Below are 27297 nucleotides of genomic sequence, written 5' to 3' on the forward strand. Positions count from 1 at the left end.
CCGAGAAGGCCTCGGATTGGCCTCTCGCCGCCGGGAAGTGCCCTACCCGCCCCTCTCCCCTCTCTCTATTGGCTGGCTGTGCGCGCGAGGCTGCGCGCGGGCGTTTGAAGAGGGAAAAGCGTTGTTGCCATGGAGACGCGGCTTAATGGCCGCCGCCGAGCGGCGCCGCCGCGGCCGGTGAGTGAGGGGGGATCCCAGCCCTGAGGGGACAGGTTCAGCTGGGTCAGGGAGGGTTCTAGGGACATCGCCCTGACCGGCCCCACCGGGCTCTGGACGGGGAAAAGCCGTGGTGGGACAGCTCCGGGAAGGATGAGACATGTCCCCCCTTCAGACACGCGGTGCAAGTCCGGACGCGTGGCGGTTTGTTTAACTGCATTTTTATAATTATAAAATACTTTTCAATTATGTATTTTATATATTTTACAGATAGCACATAGTTTATATAACATGTAAAATATGTAAGTGCAATTAAAAATACATATTTACATACATTATGTAAAATATATAAAATACTTAAGTACTATTTAAAATACAGTGTTAATATATTTTATATAATATCTATGAAATATATTTTTTATGTTTTATATTTTAAAACATAAATAAAACTTTTAAATTGTTAAAAAGACCATGAGGGACATTTGGTTGATCCTGCTGGGAGGCTGAGCTCAGGCACAGATTTCAAATAATTGGCACCCTGACATAACTCCTGGGTTATTTTCTCGGCATGTGGTTGAATATTGAACACTTCCAATATTCAGTATCCCAATATTGGAGACTTCCCCTTCTCCATGCAGCTGTTCCTGGCAGCTGTCAAGATCAGCTGCAGAATGGGGCCTATTCTCCTGAGGTCACCAGGCTAAAATTAGTATAGAAAGAGGAATAAAATATTCTGAAATACTTTTTGGGGAAACAAAAAAAAAAAATCAAATATTCATTTGTTTATCAGCCAGTTTTAATGACATTAATTAGTGTGGATAGAGCAATACAATACTCTGAAATGCTATCTGGGGAAACAAGAAATCCCCAATATTTAGTTGTTTGTAAGGCGGTTTTAATGCCGTTAATTGTTTTAGTAACTTCTTCAAGGTATGTCAGTGGCAAGGGAAACTCCTGTTTCTTGTTGCTGCAAGCATTAGACCTGTTTCAAGCTCCAGCTGTAAAATAGCATTAAAACCATTTAGCATGAAAACCATTCCCTCCTCTCCTGTTACTTTTGCTGTACTGAAGCTAAGTAAGTGGCTGTCTGTTGTCAGTATCTGGCTTCAAAACAGCTGAACACTTGTTCCAAGGAGCAGTGGAATATTTAATGCTGTGTTGTTTACGTGCAGGGTAGAGGAATCCTATGATCTTCCAAAGGGATCTGCTGCAACGTCAATCACAGTTTCACAGATCCCTACCTGTTGCATTAAACTAAAATTCTGTGCTCGTTTTACAATACAGATTATCTCTTGTTGTGGAGCTTGTCTTAAAAAAGTGCAGCTGCAGCCTGACCCTGTTCTTCACAGGAGTGCCCTAATTCCCAAGGAATGGGGTCAGAATTATTAAAGGTAAAGCATTTTGTGTGGTGCTCTGGGAAAGCAAATTAGCCATTCACTTCTGGAGGGTTAAATCAGATTTGGCTTTGGATCACCTTAAAAGTAAGAGCTTAATGTTCAAATGAATAAGGAATGAAGATGGGTGTGTAGTGACACGAATTAATACCTTTCCCTTTTCGCTATTCGTTCTTTGCTTCTGTATTTCAAGAAACCTGCAAATTCTTTGGCATGAGCAGAACCTGTGCTGAAGTGCTGAAGTCTTTTTTGCAGTAAAATGGTTGCAAGTAACGAGTACAGTGTGCTGCTGTAGTTGCTATCAGGAGAAAGCACCCACCTGCTACACACATTTCCAATCTTTTAAAGCTCTGAAGTTTTATTTTTATAATGTACTTGTAGAGCACCTTATAAAAAAGTTAAAAGAAAACAAGGTGGTGTTTATGTTTTGTATGCTGATTAACAATTTCTATGTTTATCAAATACCCTTGAAAAGCATGACTAATAAAATTATTTAATGATCATGCCAGGGTTTATGGTTCAGAGTGATAACCTTAGACTATATGCAGGACAAAATGTATAATTTGCAGTTGTAGCAGTCTCACGTAAGATTTCTTCACTTTATTTCCCTAATTTAAAGAATAGATGTAATGACACTTGTGTTTTCTCTCAGTGGTGACACTCAGGAAATCATCTAAATCTAAAATTGTCACTCTAAAATATCTAAAATTGTCAGGTCAATATGAGTGAGCTACAGTAGGAAAACTGTACATGTGAGGGTTACTCAAGTGAATGGGATGCTGAGATCTTTAATAAATCAGAAGTTAATACTGATCAAGGTATAGTGGTTCTAGGCTGCTTTATTCTTAAAATAATCTCTATGGGGCTTTTACATCATGTATTTTATACACAGTGATTGACAGCCACCAAGCACCTTTGAAGACCTTTCCTCCACCTTGAAAAGTGCATTGAGAAGGAAAAGATCTTTTGAAAGAGGTAATTAATAATTAAAAGCATTTTAAAATGGAGAGTCAGCTCCTAGAGTGTAATTTTGTTGTAAGTTAATTTCCTTCAGGACAGACAAATGTAACCACTGCTTTCTATTATTTACACTGACTTTTCTGTTTTTCATCAGCTTTATGACCTTTGAAAAACCTCTAATACTGAAGCTGAGGAAGAGTTCTCTGATGAACAAGCTGTGAGCTAATTCTGGCTCCCTTTTATGTATAATTCTAATGCTTTTTTACAACAAGCACTTACACATTACCAGCATCTGGAAGCCTTTTAAGATCTTTGTAAAATGTCTTGGCGCATAAGAAACAAGTTGTAGAGAAGTCATGTTTGCCACGTAGAGGTGTCAGGCTAGGTGCACGTGGAGAATTATACCTCCACACTCACCTGTTTCTCAAAATATGTTATACCCAACTATTTCAAGAAGTCCTAGTCTTTTATCTCAACCCTGTTTTCAGTGAAGCTACCCATATCTTTGTGGGGAACAAGACCTAGGTTTTACACTGAAGAATTGTATGCTTTTCTGCCCCATGACATATTATTCTCATGCATGAACAAACAAACAACTGAGGAAATGCTGGCTGTTACAAGACTAAAAGTCTTCTGCCTTTTTTTGCCAGAAGATGGCATTAACTATTTAGGATTCTTGAAAACCTCCTCTTAGTTTTCACAAAGCCAGTTTATTTTGGTGAATTATATATCTGTTAGGAAAATCATCTTCAGACACAAAGATCTATACAGGGTTGGATAAATTAAAGTATTCTTTCAATTAAGAGAAAGATATCCCTTTTTTTTAGAGCATCAGTGATGGAAAGGTGAGAAGAGTTTCACTGGGAATGGCAGTTTTCCCTGAGTTCTTTCATGCTTGAATGACACAAAATCTTTTAGCAATTGTCTACTCTCGAGTTTCAAAATGATCAGAAATGCTGATCTTCTCATTATGCCAAACCCTAATTTTTTTCTTTTCTGTGGTTAATTAATTTGTTACTCCTTTATTAGTGAACAACGTTTTTTCCCCTAGCTTGTGAAATTATTGTCCTGTTACTAAGGAGTCAGTGGAGTTATCCCTGAAACCACTTAGATCCAGTAAGATTTATTCTATCTGGGAAGGCAGATCTCAGGTCTCATTAAGAGACCAGGTCTCATTAAGAAACCATTTAGTTGCTTTCACATGACACAGAGCCTTAGCCAATTAGCCTATTAGAACTGCTTACATTGCTCTTATAGGTTCTGCGGTACCTACATTACTTGGATTTTCCTAATGCTGAGCATTCTTCTGACTTGTCACTCCATATAATGACAGCCTGCTATTTCTAGCTATTTAAATATATTTTGTTTCATTTTTAATTAGAACCTTGACCTTCAAATTTGTAATTCTCTTCCCTTGTCTGCTGTTCTTTTTTAAGAAAGTGTTCTCCACTGTTTTCCTTTTTATTCTTTTTTCTCTCTCCTGTGTTCACCATTATAATTTGAACAGAGGTTATCACTGAGTTAGGGTCTTTGGACACTCTGTATTTAATACAAGGATATATAAAGATGTAGGTGTAATCTAGGATACAGACAGAGAGAAGACAAAGTAAATTTATTGGATTAGTTTTGTCTTTAACAGATTCTCAACACTTTTGAGGTTGATGTCTTGGCCTTGAGTTCTAGCTGCTCCTTTCATCAAACAGAAAAAGTTTCCCATGACAGTGCATACAGAGAGTTGCACAGCACCTGTACTGGTGTAACAGTACAGATTTTACATATATATATATATATAAGGTTTTATATAAAGTTTTACATCTAAAGCTACCTTATGTAAGAAAGGGAATTTTTCCAAAATGTAATTCTTTAAATTAAGTCTCAGGTTCCTGTGTGTTTTAATATGTTAGAGAAGTTGGCAAGTAGTGAATGCTTGTGAAACCCTTGCACACATATAGTATTTAGTCTCCCTGACCTCTGGGTTTGCTGTCCTCTCTGTCAGTTTTGATTTCCCCCTCCCAGGATCTAGCAGGCTCAGCAGTGACTCTACCTCAGGATTCAGAATCACATTACCTACATATTAAATAAATTCACTTACAGGTGAATTTTTTGATCTTGGAGTTTTTTGTTGTTGAATCTCATAATTTTACCTAAAGCATGGACTCTAAGTCATTTTAGATATTCTCCACTGTACATTTTGGCCTCAGTAATATTTTACACAGTCAGCACTTTATATATTCATATTTATGATTTTATTATTATTAGTTCTTCAACATAATGTATTAATTAATAACATGGATTCAAATTTGGGGATGACCTTATTTTCTTCTGTAATGTCATTATAGAGAGCCTTGAAAATCCTCTCAAAGAATCTACCCTGAATTACAGGGAGGAAAACTTAAATAACTTGTTTTTGTTGAGTCTTACTGTGACCTCCAAACATGAGTTGGAGCAGTATTTTTTAAGGTCCTAGACTGAACAAAGATATGAGAAGGCAGTGGGCAACAAATACTTGAAGTGCTATCATTTTTGTGTTTTATGGAAGAAGTAAAAATATCTGCAGATATTAATTCATCAGGATACAAACAGCTGCACCATGCACTGCCACTAAGACATAAGTGAAGAAGTTGGGGTATTTGGGGCAGACTTCTCAGTGATTCATGTTTCTTTTTTGGGTTTCCCAAGAATGCAAGTATAGCATTCCAGTGGCATATATAGATTTAAAGAAATGCTGTCTTTCAGATTTTGTAGAATTGTTTTTTTGGTTTTTCTGTCAAGGAGACTCAGAAATTCTCATAGGATTCATGATATAAAAGGTACACAGCAAAACTACAACTTTGCTATAGTTCATCTGTTAGATGAATGGTCTTAATTAGGCAGCTTGAGGTGAGGACAAGTGCAATTTTTTCTCCTCTGGTTAGTTAACCAGGGGTAGCTGAACCATGTTAGACCACGTGCCTTGATATTAAATTGACTGTCTAAAATTAGTCATTTTACATTCTATAGCTTGAGGACAGGGTTTCTGTAGCTGTGGCATTCATCAAGTAGACATCAGGCATGTAGGAACTCTGTGGCAGTGAGTAATATTGCCTTGTGCATTTCTTACATGTTGTATATATGTATTGTATATAATTTGTATAATTTATATGTATTGTATATAATTTTAAATGATAGTTTCATGTATAAAATATTTGTTTCATGTTTTACTTTATTGTCATTACTGCTATTTTCTGTAGTGTTTGTCAGTCTATTGTGTGGTAAACTTGGAGTAAAACAAGCTTCTAGCCTAACTGCAAGTAATGGCATCAGGAAACATGCAGTTTCTTCATTAGTAACTTTGTCAGATGTGATGTTTCATATGATTCTAATGTTTATTTTGTTTGATTTCTTGTAGGCTCTAGGTTGAAGATGGCATCATGCCTTTATGAATGCCTTTGTGAAGCAGAACTTGAAAAATACTATCCCCACTTTGCTGCCTTTGGTCTTCAGACAGTTGATGAGCTTGCCAAAGTTTCCATGGAAGATTACACCAAACTGGGGGTCTATGATGTAAATGACCGCAAACGTCTTTTCCAGCTCATTAGAATAATCAAAATTGCGCAACAAGGCACTGCAGACTTAAGCAAGCAAGATTTTCAACCACATGGCCTTTTCATTCAGCCTCAGGTGACCAAGTCAGGACCCCGTAGACAGCTGCGTTTCGAGTCCTTCTGTGAAGAAAATGATGGAACAGTTAAAGACTCTGAATCTGAATTGCATCATTCACCGGATTTCAGTGTCAATGAAGAGGACAGTGTAGGGGAAATGCTGGGACACATTCCACCACATGATTCAGAGCCAATCAGATTAATTAGAACAGACCTAAATATTCCTGGATCAGGTACAAAAGATGACCTGAGCTGTCCAACAGTTTCTGATGATATTGCTCCTCTCCTGGGCGATTCTGAACTTCCTATTGTACAAAGAGTAACTCATATTTCAGGGTATAATTATGGACTACCTCATTCCTGTATCAGGTAATAATCACTCACCTTTATTTTGCTAATACTTCAGGTTAGTCATAATTGATTCTTTCTTAATTATGGAGCAGAATTTGTCTTCCTCACCTCCAAATAAGCAATCCAAGCACTACAGAGCAATGCAAAGTCTTACAGACAAGAGAGATATTAATAGGCATTTGCAACTCTCCGAGTCTTACAGAAGGAATCACCTGAATTTGACCAGCTGCTACTCACCAAGGTTATCTAAGAATAGTCTTTATTGTCTTTCAGGATTTAAGGCTTTGTTTTCTTGGTATTTGAGCCAATCTTTGTCTTTCCATGGGACTATTTTTTAAAACATTATTTTTCCAAAATACAGCATTGCCTGTCGTTAAATTTGTCAAGCTTTTCTTGGTGAAAAGGATACAGGCTGTGATGGCTATATTTGTTTATAAAGAAATTTCTGAACTGAAGCTTTAAAAGGAGACAGAATTAATACAGCTGGGAAGGGCTACAGACCTGGTGGTGAGAGGGATGCCTTGCAGCTGCTCCTTAGGCATGTAATCAGTAACTTCCATACTTTTCCCAGTGTTTGATACTGGAGGGGCTGGGGTTATCATGAACCACTAGTAAATCTACCCTGGCAACATTTTTAAAGTACCAAATATTTTTTTTCCTGATTCAGCAGCAGAGCACGTATGCGCATGTAATACCAGTATCTAGCTTGTTGCAATGCAGTCATGGTAGTTAATATGCAATGAAAATAGGTAGTTTTATGAAGTTAGGTCTGGTCTGGGAAGGCTGTGGAAGGTACAGGGAAAGATCCATGGAGTTGAGGTGTCAATTACAGCTCCCACCAAGACTGCACGTAGCCTGGAGGGATAGATGCTGCTGCCATGGTGGAAAAGTACTAAGGTGATGTAGTAAGTAGAGCACTTAAACTGTGAAAAGCAAGACAAAGGTTTATAACTCTCCTTGGCTGGAAAAAAAAAAAATCATTCCCATCTTGTGGAGAAGTGCACTAGCCTCCAATATATATTAATACCTAGGTGCATTCTCTGTCTCTCCTGGAAGATGAGCCAATGTGCAGCTAAAAGAACAGGATTTATAATATTGGCAAATTAAAAAATGATACATTATTAAACCTAATGGCTCAAGTAAAGGAGTTAAAGATTTTTAATCCTGCAATAAAGACGTGTTCTTCATTGTTCTCTCTTTCCTTGTTCTCTTCTTTTGTAAGCACATTCTTCTGTACCAAGCATTATGGCTCATCTCGTGGGCTTTCTGCATTCTCCTCCTGATATGCCTCAACTTAATTTTCTCGTGTTTGGAGAGTTGTGCATTTCAGGCAGGCTTGGAGCAGCATGAGCAAACTCAGGTTTGTGATTCCTGTTTTGCAAGTGCTTAACTGCTTCTCTGAATCCATCCATTCCCACGTCACCTTGTGATCTGACCACTGTGAAGGCTTATCTAATCTCATCTATGAGAAATATTGGAAAGCACAGACATGATTTCAGATAGCAGAAAGACAAAGAGCTCTTTTAATATGTTCAAATTTATTTTGAAGTTGCCCACAGCAAGTAACTTGATTTTGCAAAGACATAATTGTCCTTCTGACCTATTATTTAGTCAGATTTCTGACGATCTGTATCATCACTTTTGTTTGATTTTTTTTCTAGTAATGAAAAATTATTTTATTATAAAATAAAATTGATATTTTAAAAGAGTTAGTAAGAAACACAAACTTTGGGTTCAGCATATAGAATTAACATGCATTCTATTCCCATACAAAATATACTCAACAAAATGTACCTCTGTACTAGAGAAAATTTATTCCTTTTTTCTCATTAAGAGAGTCTCTAAAATTTCAGTTTTTCTTTTCTCTAAATATTGCAATCCTTTCTGCTTCAAGCTCTTAGAGCACAGCAGGCTCTTGCTGCAGGTCACCAGTTAGATCCTCTGGCACGAGAATTAAACTTCAGAATCTCTGATCATTTGTTGGACAACATTTGGTGCCTAGTGGTATGCATAAGCTCACATCAGCTTATGAAGCATCTTATTTCAAGTGTCATTGCCTTTCTTTTCCAACAAAAGAATTTTCCATCTAAATGCACAGCCTGATCCTGGACTGCATGGGAAAGCTGTACTAGAATTAAAGGGACTCTAGTGACAAGTAAAGATTGCTTGTGTGTGGTCTTCAAAGACATATCTTGAGATTTAAATCTGCATCTTATGTGCTTCTGGGGAATCATGGAGCACAACAGCAATGATATCAAAAGCCTGTGGATGTTAATGAGAGGTTGAGTTACTTGTGGGTTACAATTTGTTAGACAACTGTATATATGAGTTTTCAGTTGCTATGCTAAGAGATTTTGGCATCTGGACAGTGTGGCAGAAACACTGCTTTTGGGCAAGCTGGGGCCTGATTATTTGAAATGCAAATCCAGGCTGAAAATCGTTACTGATTTGGCTGAAGACAATTTGCAGAAGGGAGAGATATGTTGAAAATACTTTTGTTAATTCAAGCCTATTCCATTTACAAAATGCTGTACACAGCAGGTTAATCAATGAAACATGAAATTACCTCCTGTTTCTGAGTATCTGGAAGGGGACTAAAGTAAAATTGCTTAAACATAAGAGCACATTTCATAACCTTTTTTCATAAGACCATTTTGTTTATGATCTGAAACCACATAACCTTTTAATGAAAAAAGACCAAAGGGGAGACAAGGATGCGATCAGTATATATATATATATATATATATATATATATATATATATATATTTTTTTTTTTTTTTTTTTTTTTTTTTTTTTTTTTTTTTTTTTTTTTTTTTTTTTTTGAGCTGAACAGGAACATGGGGATACTATCTCATTTGCCAGTTTGAGTCATTTACTTGTAACCAGTTGGACAGTCTATAATGGGAAGAAAAAAGTCCAGCATGAGAGGAAAAGCAACTAAGTATTGTATATTTTCCTTTTCAAGATCTATTCATACTTTAATTACACATGATTAAGTGACTAATCATGAGTGCAAATAATTTCGGCAAGATTAAATTTCATTACATTAACTTAGATATTATGCCAGCTTCCATCTCATGTTTGTGTGCAACTGAAAATATGTCAATCCAGCAGCAAGTTCAGGAGTGTAGCTTTACAAACATAACTATTCCTTTAACAGAAGTGTACAGGAGGCATCAGTCTGTTTAGGAAAAAGCATCAGAAACTGCATCATGTAAAAATGAGGTGTGTTTTGGAGTTTTTTGATAGGCATTAACAAAAGAAAACATTCTGTGATAAATGTAACAAATTCAGGCATATTCTAGATGCTGTTGTAACCTGATTTTAAAATGTGGACCTCCATTATTGTTGTAGATCCAATACTTTCGACAAAGAGACTCCGTGGACAGAGAGTGAAAAAATCAGAGTGTGTGTCCGAAAACGTCCTCTCTGCCTGAGAGAGGAGAGACGTGGGGAGACTAATATAATCACAGTAAAAGATAAGGAAACCCTACTTCTCCATGAGAAGAAGGAGGCAGTTGATCTTACACAATACATTTTACAGGTAACATCCTCCATTGAAGGTTGTGCTTATGGGCTAGTCACTTGCATGGAAGGGTAAAGCTTATTGTGCCTGGAGTTTCCATGAGGGAAAACGGAAAAGGACTCTATTTCTTACACTGAAATAGGCTTTTGTTTTAGGTCAGAGTTGTCTGTATTTGAGTTGCTTTTGATTTATGCCAGACTGTGCCAGCAAACCTAAGCCCAGAATTTTAAGGTCTAGAAGTATGTCTCTTGCAACTTTCTTTGTATGTGGCAAAATAAACCCTCTGCTACATGCCATTGCTGCAGAAATACCTGCTGATGGCTTTCCAGGGTACTTCAGTGAGAAGTTCCCTTTCCACTGTTTAAGCACTGTGGGTCTGTTTCAATGAATCATACACACCCTCATCCCCTCCCTTCCATTTTTCTAAAATGCTTTTGAAAATTAAGTTCCCTTTTGTCTTTGTCTCTTAATCCCAAATACTTTCTGCTCTCATGTTTCAAATGCTCACTTGTGACTGACAGCACCAGGAGCAGAACTGATTTGTAGAGGCAGCAAGCTAGTCTTGCTCTCCTGAGTGTTATTTTTACAATCTGCGCCCTAGGAACAACTGTTCAAAGTATCTGGTAAAATTTCAGATATCTCTCACACCCAGTTCATGTGCCACCTTTTACAGTGGGACACATGCTGAATCATTTCCATAGACCCTGCTTTTTTGAGTCTGATCTGGAGTGTGGGAAGTTTTGATTTTCTTGCCCCCTCTTGAGTTCAGACAATGTAGCTTTGCTTAGGAACAGCTTGTTTCTTCTCTGGCACAAAACTTTTTAAGAACAGAGGCAATTAATCACAAGTAAGTCACAAGTGAAAACTAATTTTGAGAGAGACAAGAGTTGACTCTCAGTTCTTTTTACTGTTACAGTCTGACAGTACATCTGTAGGCTGATTCATTTCATGAATAGATTTTCTTTAATTAGCTTTTTTTTTCTTTCTTGTTAAAAGGCTCTGGTATGTTATGCTTCAGAATTATGGGAAATCGATGCATTTTTGTTTCCTTTTTTTTTCCCCCTACCCTGAATCTCTTGACTAGTGTGTTCCTACATGAGTTGTGCTGCATATTAAGTGTGCTAGATCACTCTCTACCTAATCCAAAGCCATGTGAAGTCACTGGAAAGACTTACGTTATTTCATTTTACTTTTGAATGGAATTGGAGGGGAAGTAAAACATATTCTCATGTAAATATTATCTTTGTTTTTCAGCATGTTTTTTATTTTGATGAAGTCTTTGAGGAGTCATGTACCAATCAGGATGTGTATATGAAGACAGCCTATCCTCTCATCCAGCATATTTTTAATGGGTAGGGCATCAGTGCTTATATTGGTTATTTTTTGTTTTGTTGTTTTCCAGTTTTTTGTGTATGCCTGAATTTTTCTTAATGCTTTTCATCTTTTGAAACGTACCTTCATTTCACATTTGCCACATGCCTTCCCCCTTTCAGAATATCTTTGATTGCAGTTTTTACAAAAATAAATCAGGAAAAACTTTCTTCACACTAGCTGACTAATCTCAGTTACAGAAGGTTAAATTGAACCTCAGTAGCAACAAAGTGACAGCATGATCAGCCTAGAATAAAGATGTGTCCCAGGATTTCTGAATTTTCATCTTCACTCTAACAAAGGCTCCTGTGTGGCAGAGCACACTCATCTGTAGAGAAATAATGTTACCTCTTTCCTGAGACTACTGAGAGATATTTTTACATGTATTTTTACAAACTGGGTCCTAGGAACAACTGTTCGGAGTATCTAGTAAAATTTCAGGTATCTCTCAGACCCAGTTCATGTGCCACCCTTTACTGTGGGACACATGCTGAATCATTTCCACAGACCCTGCTGTTGTACAGGTCACAAGGTAATAGAAATGATGAATAACCTTGTGATTTATCTTTATTGATTTATATTTGCTTAGAGGTTTAATTGTAATTACATACTTCCTGATCAATGGGAAATTTATGGTGGCTTTACATGAGACATCTTATTTCTATGCAAGGTTATATATATATTGAATATATACTTGAATATAATTACTTTTTTGAGTCTTTGAAGGAAAAGATTATGTATCCATGTTAAAAATTAACAAAATGTAGTACTCTGTTACTAAAAATCTCCAAGTGTCATCAAGAGAGACAGAGTACCATGATCTTGAGAAAAGGAAAGTGAGAAAGGAGAATGAGGCTTGCACCTTGCTGTGCGCAAGCAAGCAATAATCACTAAAGCCACAATTCACATTACCGCTAGTCCAGTAATGCCACCAGAAGAGATTATGCTATTTTTTACCTCAGCTTTCCCCTTACTTTTCCATCCCTCCTGCTGGCATTCATTTAATCTGACACCATAGTGAGGTCAATCTGCAATCTAAACTGGTAAGAAATTGTTCACTGTGATTACTGCAGGCCTACACTTTTACCTATTCCTCTGCCAGGAGTACTGAACCAGGTACAAAGTCTTTTTCTTAAGGGTGTCAGGGAAAGGAAAAGAAAGGAAGAGGGCCAGCACCTTGTGCCACATCAGATCTCCACAGGGTATACTTGGAAATCATTGTTAAGCATTCTGCAGTTTCCCAGAGAGGGTAGCAGACCAAACCTCTTTGCTAAGGGGCCACTATAGATATATACCAGCATTGCAGAATATTATTTAATAGATATTAATTAATCAGATGTGGCACTAAACACATACGCTGTCTTCACAGAGGCAATGCAATTTGTTTTGCATACGGGCAGACTGGTGCTGGCAAGACGTACACCATGATAGGGAATCACCGGAACCCAGGACTCTATGCCCTGGCTGCCCAGGACATCTTTAGGCACCTGGAAGCATCACCATCCAGGAAAGATCTTACTGTTCTGATCAGTTTTTATGAGATCTACTGCGGACAGCTTTATGACCTGCTAAATGGAAGGAAAAGGTATTTAAGTAAAAACATTATTTCCTACTAGCCTGCAGTTGTGAATCAGTTGGTTACTGTTTGGAAATCAGTTACTGTTTTCATGTGATTACATGTAACATACTAGCATTTATAGCAAATGTTACATATTTAATTAGGGTTGTTCACAGGAGATACTTAGGGTAGCAAGATCTGCAGGAGATACTGTGACATTGATAGGGACTCGTGGTTTGTTGTTTGGGGGAAAAATAAGGACTTCGATTTGAGATACAAACTCAGGCTCTTGCTTACACTGTAATAAGATAATAGCTGGACATCCATAGGTAGAGAAACAAGCTTCTTGTGGCCAAAAGTTCCTGTCTTAAAATCATAGAACATTTTGAGAAAGAACCTTAAAAATCATCTTGTTCCACCTCTGCTGCCCTGGGCAGGGACAACGTCCACTACAGCAGGTTGCTCAGAGCCCCATCCAACCTGGCCTTGAACATTTTTGGGCATGGGACATCCACAACTTCTTTGGATGGCCTGTCATGTGTCAACCATTGTGGAGTCCTTGTCTTTCCCTGATCAAGCATAAACTCTGGCTGTCCCTCCTGCTGTGCCTGTGGTGGGGATTTGGCGCTTCACAATCCAGTCTCTGAAGATCCTGTTGATCTCCTACATGCTTGACTCTGCAGAGCCTGCTCACCTTCTCCCTGGGCACGTTTACCAGGCAGCCCAGTGACTCAGCCCAGCAAGCCTCTGGAGGTGATGCTGAAATATGACTCTAAGGCTGTAGAAGCTGTGCAAAAATCCTTAAATATGAACAGAACAAAATTTACAGTTTGATAAGGACTTAGAGGAGCCTGAGATGTAGTTTAAAGGAAGACAGGAACTCTAAAATGTAAACATGGTAATTTACTTCCCTGCTTTATTTTATTCTTGAACTAGCAGAAATGCACTGGTAATGTCTCTTTAGCAGTGAAATGTCAGTGGTACTTGATATAAATTAAGCACTTCTTCAGCTCTGAAAATAAATGAATGACAGCAGGGCCTCTATCCTGACAGTAGCCTTGACTGCTTTTTCTCAGTGTCACGACAAAGACATGTGTTTTCATTGCTGCTTTCTAAGATTTCAGATATCTCCTTTTTGCACTGTTCTCTTGTCAGGCTTTTTGCAAGAGAAGATGGCAAGCACGTTGTTCAGATAGTTGGACTGCGGGAGGTTCAGGTGGATTCTGTAGATGAGCTGTTGGAGGTAATGTTTGAGATTCGTTCTTTGTCTTCTGCAGCCCAATTTGCTTATTTGTGAGGTGTGTCACTTAGATTATTTATTGTATGTGTTCCTGTTTAAGGCGCTAAAGCTGGCAACCCCAGAGGGCACCAAGGGGCCCTATTAAAAGTGCCTTTATTCATTAAGCTGTTTCTTGTGTTAGCCACATGCAAGTAGTTGATTCACAGCTGTCACTTCTGCTGCCATTCCATAGGGAAAGATTTCAGAAGTGAAATAGTGTCCCAGTAAGGGGTCTTGAAACCTGGATATGTATTTTCTCCCAGTGTGGTGTCTTGTGGTTCTATTAACTTAGATTTTTGTGTATAAAAGATATGTGGTTTTGGCACAGAATATATAAATTTGAAAATTATTAGAAACAGAAATTAGAACATACTTAAGATTGAGATATTTTGTCTGAGTTAGGATTAAAATACTACTTACATCTGTGCATGACAACAGCCAAGTAAAATTAAGATCTTTAAAGAGTAGCTAACATTCACCAAGAAAAGGCTTCAGTTTTCTTCCCTACCTGTCTGAGCCCTAAAAGGACACTGGCAAATTTTCTGTATTGTCCTGCAACAAGCAAGCTGATTAAATTTACTTTCTATTTAGCCTGACTGCACAGTTTAATTCTTTTTTTTTTTTTTTTTGGTAAGGAAGTGTTAATTACAAGTGCCTGATACTGTAACTGGCTCATTAAAATTGTCATGATGTTGTCCACTGATATTGCACTTAATTTAGTTGTTCATCTTCCCATTAACTCCAAGCTTTAGGACAAGCTGATGATGCTTCTGCAAGTTAGAGTCCAAATTTACTATATGGTTGATATATAATTTCTTGGTATTATCACATTCCACACACAGAAGAGCTATTAAATTACTTAATTCTTACAGATATCCTGGGGGCAAAATACATTGTTCACAGGTTCTTTTGAACACAGAAATGTCACTGGCTTGACTCAGAACTTCTGAGTACTCTAGTGAGTACTCTACTTTTCATATACTCTGTATATACTCTGTATATCAAAAGAGCTTTGAACGCATCCTTGGTTATTCACTACTCATTGATGTTGGCTTTGATTCAGAAATTATCTGCACTTAGCACTGATATAAAGCTCAGAAGCTGTAGTGGGTGGTTATGTTGCTCATTGAGAACTGGCCACTGAAAAGCATGAATAATTCACATCTATCATCTGAGAATGTATTGATTTTTCTAGGCAATATTTTGATTTGTTCTTGCAACCAGAAGCAAAATTAATGGCTTTTCTATGAAAGCCCTGCTGCAGTCATTGTTAGACTTTCTGCAATAGTCCTTTAAAGTTTTCAAAAAAGAATTACCCAGATTTGTATTCTGAAGGAGCCTTTATCCTTCTGCCTTGCCTTCCTTCCTTGTTTTCTTATTTTACTGTTTTATTGATTATAATTAATATTTTAAGTTTGTTCCTTACTCTGGCATAATTTTTTTTTTTTTTTTTTAGTTTTGGAAATTTAGAAAGGTTTTGGCAGTTTATAACTTTTTGTGTGACTTTCTGGATAACTGTACTCATCTACTACAAGGGAAAGTAAAATTTTAAAAGAACACAACAAATGATCAATCTCATAAGTCTCTTAGATTGTATCTATAGCACTACAAAAGTATGCCAGCAATACAAGACAATTTAGTTTTATAATTTGGATATTTTGCAAATATGAGTGAGTGTGTGATGCAACAGATTGTTACTTGCAGGTGCTCTTTAAGCTCTGTAGTGTCACTACAAGCAAGTCCATGCACAAAGCTCTGAAAGAAATATTGGAAGGGATCCAGTCTATCTCTACTGCCTTGCACCAAATCTTAAGGCTGTAATGCACCTTTCCTCACAATGTTTCCTCGCCTTAGGATAACAAGATCTCTTTCTGAGAGATTGTGATTTTATTTACAATTCATTTGGATTTTGTCCCCCTTATTTTGCAGGTGATTTTGAAGGGGGGAAAAGAACGTAGCACAGGAGCTACTGCAGTCAACTCAGATTCCTCTCGGTCTCATGCTATCATCCAAATTCAAATTAAAGGCACAGCCAACAGGGCATTTGGAAGGTAAGACCAGAAGCAGAAGTGCACAGTGCTGATGTCAAGCCTAGGGACATCCAAGAGACAAAGAGGAGGTGTTAGTGCACAAGTGTGAGTTAAATTAGAAGACAGGGTTAAAAGGGATTTTGAAAAGTTTCATAGTCCTTTCTCTGTTTCCAAGGAGAATGTTTTAGGCACATCTATAAGAGCTTTGTCAAAATTGTTCATACAAATTTCCAGTGAAGGAGTTTGACAATCAAATCCATCCCCTCGTGTTCAGTGTTTAATTTGGCTAAAGGTAGATGCCTGCAGTGGACATATCCACATGTGAACTCATCACCTTTGAAGTCAGTAGAATGAAATTGTCACTTCTGGGATCCCTGCAGTAAATTAGGTCAGGTGCATTTGCCTGTCAAAGCATTTCTGTCCTGTAATTGACTACAAACGGAGTGTGGGATGACCAGCCCAGGTGGAGATGATTCCATGACAGATGTTTGCCTTTGGCCAGAAGAATCAGAGTACCTCACATAAACCTCCATGATAATTCAAGTGTGTGACTCTGATGCTATCTGCAGCAGACAGATAGAGCAGTTTACGTACTCTTGTGGCATCCACTTTATTTATTCAAAAATTAATTGTACCTCTTCTCAGTCATCTTTTCTCCAGTAAACAACCTTAAGAAATAGGTCTGAGGAAGAATGTCTGTGCATCTGCATTACTGCCAAGTATCCTGCTGACACCTCCTTCCATTAGCTACCACACTGTCTTCTTTCCCAGGATCTAATTTTGAACATAAGGCAAAATGGGAGAGCCACAAACACTGAAGAGAGGAAAAGACAGAACAGGCAGGCTTAGAAATAAAAGTATAGAGGTTTATGTAGGTGTGGCATCTGAATTGGCAGGGAGGGGGTTGTGTGTCTGAAAGGGAGGTGGAGCTGAACTGAGGGAAGGGTGCCAAGATGTGCCTATAAAAGAAGTCAGGGCTGTTGCAGAAAAGGAGGAAGGACAAAGACAAAGATACAGTGCAACAGTCAGTACAGCAGCTGGCACCCAGAGCTAGGGAGTGTGAAAGGGAGTAATGGAGTTTTGTGGAAAGAAACAACAGGGATCACTGAAAGCTCAGTGTATTACTTTCTACACTGGAAATTTCTGTTCCTATTGTCTTGAATTCCCATTTGACATGGCAGTTGTCTGTTTTATCTGGGAGGAGAAATCAAAACACTTACAATTCCTTTCAGCCCTGTTCTTAGGAAACTACAAACACAGTGATTATCTGGAGAGATGAATGCGTTGTACTTTACACAGCTCGTCCATTAAACTGTGGAGCACTGTCATCACATGTAATAGAAAGTGTAACTACATTTTCTATTATTTAATGTTAAGATGCTCTGACATGGCTTCTGCTGCTATGCTTATTGTGGTATCTCAGATATTTCCAGTGGATATTTCTTCTTGTTCAAAAGTAGTAATTTCTAATCACTCTTCTGATGCCATATGTTGCAGCCTGCTGGTTTAATAAAGAAAAAAAGAAGATGGAAAAAAAGCCCCTAATATAAATGCAACTTTGTTTCTTCTAGGATATCATTCATTGACTTGGCTGGCAGTGAAAGGGCAGCTGATGCCAAAGACTCGGATCGACAAACAAAAATGGAAGGAGCAGAAATAAACCAAAGTCTTTTGGCAGTAAGCTACTATTATGTCTAGGGAAGGTTTTGGATTCAATTACTAGCATGTGTTTTAGGATAAAAATGAACCACAGAATAATATATGTATGCATACCATGGAGAGAAAAAAATAACCAAGGTACTAAGTATGTTCAGTTTAATTTGTCTGAAAAATGACTGAAAAACAATTTAAGAAGGAAGAGATATCATTATGGAAACTAAGTATTTTTAATCCATTCGTACTGCTAGACAGGTAAACACAGCATGGACAATGTTAGGTGTAGTATAAGTGTCCCATATTTTATATAGAAGGTTTTGTCCCTTCTAAAGAATACTGGCTTGGAATTGCCATGTTTGTTTCATAAAAGCACATCTGTTCCTGCCAGTTATTTTTACCACTTAAACTCAGACTTCTCTTTCAAATTAGGAATAAAGGACTTAAGAGCATAAAAACTATCAGTTTATGTGTGTGGAGGAAGGAACAGGAAAAAATGCAGTCCTGAGGCAAACTGTCTTTATAAGTGTCCACAGTCAGGCAAAGAGGGACAAAGGAACAGAAAAATGCCATCTAAGATAAAGCAGAAATGCCTGTAAGTGTAAATGCTGCAGAAAGGTTTGCACCTCCTGTAATGCAAACAAGTGAAGCTCAGTGGTGACTGGGGGCTTCTCTAAGTGAGGCTGAAGGTGATACAGGTTCCAGGGTATGAGCCAGCAGTGCAGAAGTCTGCACACAACTGTACCTCTTAGTGTGCTATAAATAGGAGATGGCTTGCTCTGCTTTGGGAATGTAGATGCTCTTTTGCACAGAGGCTTTTCCTGCACAGGGATATTAGTGTTTGTGCTGGGGAAGTAGCTTGTGAAGTGAATGTGTTTCTGTACTTCATGCTTTCTTGAGTACTTGCTGGTGAATAACTGAGTGTCACAGGGAGTTGGTACCTGAATAGAAAGAAGTCTGATCTTGAAAGTCTTCTCCATCCTAAACAATTCTGTGATACCCAAGAATCCTGAGTGTAAGCCCATGAAATTATTTTAAAAGAAACTCTAAAATCAGAGTCTGTACATTTTTGGTATTGTGAAACTAAGAAGATACTTGGACAGTCTACAAGTAGTGACTGAATTAAATATAAAAAGCATTTTAGGTAAATCTTCATGACCTGCAGCCTGTAAAACCTAGCTCTGGCCTCAATGATCAAAACACTCTCTTCAGACCTTTTAACCCATGAGGTCTGAAGTCTGCTGCTGGTTTGAATATTCATGTTGTTTTCAAGTGGAAGACTTTCAGACACTGCAACTATGAGAGCCAGACTAAAGAATTACAATAGTTTGATTTCTTACTTGTTACAGGTGCAGTTTTTAATAAAATGCTGTAAAAGTGAGAAATACGTGTAATATTCAGTGGGAGTTTGTAAAATGTAGAAAGGCTGTAAAATGCTTGATTATCACCATGACAATATTGTAATCTTCTATCTCCAGAAGAAAGAAAATAAGAGAGCTCAAAAAGCTCTGTCCTTTGGGTACGCCTGCCCTGCAAGCTGCAGCATAGTCTAGGCTACACACAATTTGGCTTCAGACTAGCTAGATGTAGTGCAGGCAGCAGCTCTGTGGAGCTCCATGTGTGCTAAATGTGTGTGCTTACCCAGCTCCTTGCATTTGGTGCAGCCCACGGAGCCATCAGGCAGGGCACAAATTGACCTTGCAAGGGACAACGCATAGTAGGAATCAAAGTGACACAGGACCTGGGTAGGTTTGGTTTGATGCTCTCCAGTTCCTTGCCAGTGCATGACTGATGTGTTTTTTCCTTCTGTTTTTTTCTTTTTTTGGTAGCTAAAGGAATGCATTCGGGCATTGGATCAGGAACACACACATACCCCTTTCCGGCAAAGCAAGTTAACTCAGGTAAAATGAGCAGAAAGGCAAGAGGAGAGGTTTCCCTGCTGAGGACAAAAATAAACAAAAAAATCAAATAACTAACTAACTAAATAAATAAATATGGCATCATTCAGTAATTGCTTCCTCTCTTGAGGAAGAGAGGAGATGCATAGCTTTTTTAAATTTTAATTTTAAAGGTAATCATGGAGTTAAGCCAATTGCTAATTTCCTCCAGCCAACAATGGGGACTGCCATGGGATAAAAAAGAAACAAGCCAAGAAAAAAAAAACAAACAAAAACCAAAAACAAAACCCCAAACACCACCTTCCAGACTCAAACAGAGTTACCATCCATCTCCCCACAATCTGAAACCAATCTTGCATATTTTATTCAGTTACTGTCCTGGGAGCTTTCATCAATATTTCTTGACTTCAGCTGTAACATCTGCTTTATTCCTCAAACCATATTGGCATCCTTGAGGCATCTGGAACAAGGACTTGATTAGAGCCCTACTTAATACTTGTATTCATTTTAAACTGTAAACAAAGGCAAGAAAAACTGAGACAAGAGGACTACATTTATCAAAAAAATTAAAAAAAAAAACACCTCATGTTGAATTTCTTTTGCAGATGTTGCTAATTTACAGGATGTGCAAGGGGACATGAACTGCTAAAACCCAATTTTTTTTTCCTTCAAACCATAGGTGCTAAAAGACTCTTTCATTGGCAATTCCAAGACATGTATGATAGCCAATGTTTCACCAAGCCACATGGCTACAGAGCACACCCTGAACACTCTGCGATATGCTGACAGGTAGGAGGTGAAACTCAGTTCTTGCTAGGGCAAAAATCACAAAGTAAAGAGTAATGTGTGATGTCATTACATTTTATTATACTTGTGTGTGATGCCATTACATTTTATTATACTTGTATTGAAAATATCAATTTAGGCAAGAAACAGAATTGTTACAAAGCTAATAAAATTGTTACCTATTCCAACTCTTATATTTTGTCTTAAATTTTTTTGGGTCTTGTAAGTACTTTCTGATGACTGCTTTCAGTGATGAAAAGATCACTGTGTGCCCTGTATCTGCAGGATTACTGACCTTAGCAATCAAAGTTTTGATTTAGTTTTGTATTTTGATTCTACTTAGAATGTGTGCAAGGCCTTCACCCTCCCTCCTGCGGAGCAGGAAGTAAATTACAGGCTGTGCAATGCTGGTCTTAAAAGGACAATAGATAACTTGTCCTTTTAAAGGGGCAAGAGGAACAGAGGGAGCAGCTGAAGGTCAGGGTGGTGGGGTAAAAGATGATGCCAGTTAATCAGCTCTTCACAGCTGCACTGCTGAGTCTGATCCAGGAGCAGTGCAGCCCTGTGCACATCACCTGAGCTAAGGAGCCCCACTGCAACTACTTTAAAAGTCCTACATTGAGCCTTGTGGGACCCTGTGATGTGCTGTGGAGAATACCAGCTTGTTCTGCTGCATTATAATGTATGGAAATGCCACCCCCTTGCACTAAAACTGAGGCCATTTCCCCTCACTTGACCTGTTATGCACTGCTCAAGGAAGCACTTAAAAAGACTGCTATAGATTTTTCTAAAAGTCCAGGCATTTTGGCAGAAGGGTTTTGATACTTGTGAAGATCACAGACAGAAAACAAACCATGATGTTGAATTCAATATTTAGTCTTAGTATGTGAAAGCATTGATTTGTTCTGAAGATGCTGTTATTTATCTGAAAGCATGACATCTAAATCCACCCTCTTTTTTTACAGGGTCAAAGAGCTGAAGAAAGGGATTAGATATACTACTCCTGTCACAAAAAGGCGATCCAAAGCTGGAAATATATCTCCAAAACGTGTACAAAGCATTCCCTCTTTGCCGCCTGGGGAAAAGAGCTCTCCAAAGAAAGTGAAGCTTGGCCTACAGCGTCCCTCAAGTGCTATAAAACCAAAGGCATATCCTGCAGCACTCCAGTCACCTGGTGTCCCTCTTACCTCTACCCCCAAGGGAACTGACAAAGGACATGCCTACAAAGGAAATACCAGCACTCCCTGCTTCCACCACACCACCCCAATTAAGGGAGTCCTACGGATAACACATCCTCTGAAGAAAAATGATCTATCCCCCCACTCTGAAAAGAGCCCCTCAGTGAAGGATTTCATTGCCACAGCAGAAACAGAAGAGAGTGGCCAGCAAGAAAAATATATGCAAAACAGAACACCTGTCCAGTGTCTGAAAGTCCAGACAGTGCAACCTCTTCAGAAACAACTTGTTCCTAGTGAAGATAATACCTTTGGAGATGGCAATCTGCCCTCTGACAGCAAACAGGAATGGGGAAATACTTTTGCTAAACAGTCTGTTGAACCTTGGTCATACCTGCCTCCATATCAGAAGGAAAGGGAAGAGCATTTACGTCTTTATCACCAGCAGTTTCAGCAACCCCCTATTCTAAAGCAAAAATTGAACTACCAACCCCTTGAGAGGTTTTTAATGCAGTACAAGCCCGAGGAGATTCAAGTGAAACCAGAGCTGAGCCTTACTCTGACTGAAGTTCAGAACAAAGAGTGGGTACAGCTGGAAGATCTGGATGACAGTGATTTCAGTGAAGATTCTTTCTCACTTGTCTGTAGTCAAAAGAGTGTGAAAAAAGGAAATAGCAACAAATCCAGTCAACATTCATTTTTCCTTCATGAAAGAGAGCAAGGAACCAAAGAAGAGCAAAAAGGCCAAAAGCGTCAGGATTTATTTTTTAAATGTGCAAAACCCATGGAAGACCATGGATTAGATGACAGCTGGGATTGTAGTGAGGGTAGCTCAGAGGCAGAGGAATCCATTAAAAATGCAGGCTGCAGCAATACTCCTGCAGACTGGAGCTATGACTTAGCTGTTGAATCCCCTCCAAGCAATACTGCAGAAAAACCTTACTGCCTGCAGGAAGATCCTGCTTGCAGCTGGAGAAATGACAAGGATTTCCTAGCTGATCGCAAGGAGTACAAGTCCAAACACAGATGTCTTGTTTACTCCAGTGAAGCCACCTTAACTCCAGAAAAGGATGCTTCAACCCCATATGTATCTCCTGTATTGAAATCAGGAATTCCAGAGTGCAAAGAGTTTGATCTCCAGCTTGAGGAGAAGGAAGAATCCACTTTGGATAAAAAGGCTGCCCTTGCAGGAAGAGGTGTAAAATGGAAAGCTCGAAAAAATGGAGTTAGCCACTCTGTTTCTTCCACTTATTCCTCAGAATTCACCTCCGAGCTCATGGCCCCGCTCCTGGTATCAGCTCTTGATGGTGAGGACACAACTGAAACAGAGAAAGCGTATTCCAACCACGAGAAGCCCCACCGCGAGAAGCAGGTGCCAGATAATGACGCCCAGAGCAGGTTTGAGGACGAGGGCTGGCAGTGCACCAGGAGCAGATCTCTGACCGACAGCATGCTGGAGCTGTGGGAGCAGCCCTGCCACGGGGAAAGGCTCTGTGCCCTGCTGGACTCCCCTCAAGCCATGCACAAGAAACTCCAGTCCACCTGTGGCCCTGTGAAGCCATGCTGCTGCCACCTGGGATCAGTTTTGTCCAAGCAGGGAGTCCGGTGCAGTTTGTTTGTTGGACATGACCCAACAGAAACATCTACAGCTGGATCCACCATCGCCATCCCCAGGCCAGAGAGAGAGGGTGGGGGGCTTTGCAGTGACTCCCTCTTCAAAGAACACTTGGGAGGCAGACGATGTGGTGCTGATGTTAATCAGCATAGCAATGCTGGTAATTCAGGGAAGTCTAACTCAAGTCAAGGGTCCCGTGCTGAGGAAATAAATGCTGAAATACCTGAAAAGAGCTATGCATCCCAGTCTCCCTCTCAGGAGAGCAGCGGGCTGCTGCAGCCCAAGCCAGGACTGAGGAATGAGGACCTCACCCATTCTGAAGACCCTGCCAAGTCATCGTTCGGCAATGAGGAAACAGGGTTGCTAAAAAAGAAATTAAAGCAGAGTATTTTTACACAAGAGTCTTTTGCTGCAGATGCAGGATTTGCAACCAAAGACAGTAAGCCAATAGCAAATGCAAAATGTCCCTCACACATGTCCAGCAGCAGTTCTCCAAGTGCTGCATCCAAGATGGGGAAATGGCAGAGGGAAGCCCTAGAAAAGGCACAGTAAGTCTTTGAAGTTTGTAGTAAAGCTTAGAAAATCTGGACATGTGATACACTTGCCTTTATGTGTATGTCATACTCATATGTACTTCAAAAACCAATGGTTCTATTAAATAATTACAAGATTAATCATAATTTATAGTAATTATCTTAAAAATATATAGTTGCTTGTTATTTAATGATATTTTAAAATCTCACAGGAAGCCAATTAGAGCTGTTAGGATAATGCTAGAGGAATAAATACTAAAATACAAACTGCAGTTCTCAGTAATTAATTGGCTTACTATAAGCTGTAAATTACCTAAAATATATCAAAACCAAGAATCAGGTTATAGCTGTTCTATTAATGAAAAGAAAAGCTGCTAGAGCAGCTGAGCACTCACTGAAGATGAAGATATAAAGCTTCTGAGTGCTCTGAGCTGCCATTGTGAGCTCCCAGGGACTGGACTGCTTTCTCTTGACTGAAAAGACATTGTTAGTCCGTGAAATTTGCTCAGAGGAATCAACAGCAGCACTGCATTCCTGTTCAGCCTGTTTCTCACTGGAAATATTTACAGACTCATGGCTATAAACCATTTCATCTATTAATTAGGTGATTGTTGTGCTCTTTGATTCTCCTACAGTGAAAAGCAGTTGTGTGCTGCCTGTGCTAAGGGCAGGCTGTGGTCACTCCTCTGTGAGCAGCCCTCAGTCACCCAGTTCATCCTAAAGCCCACACCAGTACAGCCCACTGCACTTCACGGAGCACTGGTGTGCCCTCCCTGAGTACCAGGGACACAGGACAGCAAGGCTTCCTCTGGGGTTTTCCTCTTTCTTGAAGGTTTATTGAGGCCAGCTGTGATTACAAGCAGTGATTACACTACAAGCTGTGTAACCAGTGTGTGTTTTTTGTTAATCAGAAAGACTGTAATTTGTGCTTATCGGCAGCAGCTGGATGAAATGGCACACCTGTGCTTCAAAGAGGAGTGCTTAATAAATCAGATGTCAGCAATGGTAAGTGTTTCACATTATGGTTTTGGAGCCTGTTGAGCCTGCATAAATTAATCTTAGAGATTATTAACATGAATTGCTCATGTGATGTTCCTTGTCCATTCAAGCCCTTCTCCAAGGCCTTTCTTAGTCCTGGGAGAGGCCTCTCATTTTCAGGGCCTATTGTGTCTGCCAGTCACCACTCCGACAGACCCTTGGGGAGCAGGAGATGGATGGGCCAACCCTGAAGCTCTTGTCTCTGATAAGAGAGCCTTCCCTTGTCTTGCATCACGGGGCAGACTGTACCAGACAGGCCATCTGTCCCTGTGATGTTTTAGCTCTTGCAAGACTGGAACAAGTAAGCCAACACCACAGAACAGAGCACACCCTTAGAGCAGGACACTGATGGAATTTGGCTCTTCCCTCTGGGAGCCTCTTTGCCTATCACACTGCAGGTGTGCCAACAACCTGGGCCTCACTTACTCCAGTGTTCTGACCACTGTGGCTTGTGCCTCACATGCTCTTGGCTTTGGTTATTCAAATGTTTCTTGGCTTGTCTTTGCCTCAGATGACAGTGGTGTACCCTAGACCTAAAAACTGGCACCTGCATGGCCCCACTGCTAGCTAGACAATCCAAGTTACCTGTTTCTCCTGTATCCCAACAGATGCATGTCACACCTATGTGAAAATCCAGACTATGAACATTTTCCAGTAAGAACTCCTGCCTTCCCCATTCCCTCATCTTCTAAGTAAAGCCAAGCTCCATTGCTGCATTGCATTATCAAACAATTTCAATTCCTATCACAGTTCAGATCTGAAGTACAGGGACTCTTCCCTCAGGGACTTCAGAGTGGGGCCACCATGTGGCTTATTCTCTGTGATTTCAAGCTGCACGCTGTTTTACAGATCACAAACCAGCACAAGAGACATAAACTGTTTTTGTTTTGTGGCAGACAATGCAGTGAAACAAAGCTATCTTTCATCTTCTTAATTTTTTTTTTTTAATCTTCTGAGATTGTTCTTCTTAAGTCTGTTGGTCACTGGACACCAGCTCTACCCCCACATTTATTTGCCCCTTGCAGCAAGCAGTTATTTTCTGGCTAGCAGAATTCTTACAAGCTTGCCAGGCCTTCCAGCAGTGTGTCAATAACATACCCTGTAGTTTTTAAGGTAATGAAATGTGCTTGGGCTTCATACATCAGCTTCTCTCCTTCTATTTGCAGATGCTTTCAATTTCTCCAGCCATGAAACTTTGGCTGTAGGAGAAACTCCTGCCAAGACCAGCCACACAATGAACAAAGCAATATTTAAAGTGCTTAAGAAAAATGTGCCACAGCAGCTGGGCTAGTCTTCATCACTGTCCTGATTTCCCTGCAGGACAGAGATACAGGGCAGGAGATACAGCTGGAGTACTGCCAAATAAACTCTTGCATGATTGATTTTCATACACAGTAGCTGAATTTTTCAGCCCTGGGGATGCTGACACCTCCCAGCTTCTCAGGCACAGACCTGTGAACAAAGGCACCAAACTACTCTCAGCTGGAGAGCAGAGCATGTCCAAGTGCCCCCTTATTAATATAAGCCCTACTTAGAAAAGGATTAAAACTCCTGTTTTAATGGAGTTCCAGTTCCATACTGGTTTTTTGTCCATGTGGCTATGAAAGGTAGAGTTCCCTGGGCTGAGGCAGGATACAGTGCTGATATTGCTCATGGCAGACCTGCAGCCATGGCCCCATGACCTGATGGGAAATAAATCCCTTGCATCTCTCAAGACTAGGCTCACTCACCATTTATTTTCATAATTGATAAATCCAACATGAGAAGTGTCAAGAACAGAGTTCAGTACATGGTAAAACCAGGTGGCCAGTCCCAGTACCAAGCCTTTGAAAAGCCTACCAGAGTAGAAGAGTGACAGCAGCTGCTTTATTTTTATTTTTAAGCCACTACGTGAGCTGTAATTTCACCAACAGATAAAACTAACAGAGTCAGTGAACTTGGTATTTAGAGGCACTGACCTTTGTCTGTTAGGGCTGTGACTTTAATAAGGAAATGCTGATTTAATCTACTAGTCTGGAGAATGCTTTTATGTTCTGCTGCAGTGTAAAAAATATGCTAATTTTTTCAACCTGCTGATACTGTTCCCTACTGTTTCTTTGTGCCTTCCTCACCAGGATTTTCAGAATTTGATGGCCATGCTGGATGAAATCTTGGTGCTGAAGTCAAAGTGTGTCCAAACAATGCGAGCCCAGCTTCAGCTTTGTTCAGCCCCCCCTGGCACTGACACATCACTGCAAACACGTCCACCAGTTTAGACCTTCTTTGCTTCCACATGCACTGGAGCAGCTACAGGAAACCCCAGCCAGCACTTTATTACACTTGGTTGGTTTGA

At 39.5% G+C, this 27297-nt stretch overlaps 1 protein-coding gene across 3 annotated transcripts; it reads left to right on the forward strand.

Moving 5' to 3' along the window:
- The first annotated feature begins 105 nt into the window (after window positions 1-105).
- On the forward strand, window positions 106-27297 carry KIF24 (kinesin family member 24). Of its 3 annotated transcripts, XM_054003913.1 has the most exons (15): window positions 130-177; window positions 1441-1547; window positions 2443-2525; window positions 5899-6520; window positions 9858-10047; window positions 11284-11381; window positions 12770-12985; window positions 14114-14201; window positions 16167-16288; window positions 17839-17944; window positions 19750-19821; window positions 20498-20607; window positions 21570-23942; window positions 24839-24932; window positions 27080-27297. In XM_054003913.1, the coding sequence occupies exons 4-15, from the start codon at window positions 5913-5915 to the stop codon at window positions 27218-27220; spliced, it is 4218 nt and encodes a 1405-aa protein (XP_053859888.1). In that variant the 5' UTR covers window positions 130-177; window positions 1441-1547; window positions 2443-2525; window positions 5899-5912; the 3' UTR covers window positions 27221-27297. The 3 variants fall into 3 exon arrangements, with proteins under 3 accessions (XP_053859889.1, XP_053859890.1, XP_053859888.1); XM_054003914.1 differs by lacking the exon at window positions 1441-1547 and having other exon boundaries at window positions 106-177; XM_054003915.1 differs by lacking the exons at window positions 1441-1547; window positions 2443-2525 and having other exon boundaries at window positions 117-177.

The sequence above is a fragment of the Vidua macroura genome, chromosome Z (assembly GCF_024509145.1).
Source record: "Vidua macroura isolate BioBank_ID:100142 chromosome Z, ASM2450914v1, whole genome shotgun sequence".
Taxonomy (NCBI): domain Eukaryota; kingdom Metazoa; phylum Chordata; class Aves; order Passeriformes; family Viduidae; genus Vidua; species Vidua macroura.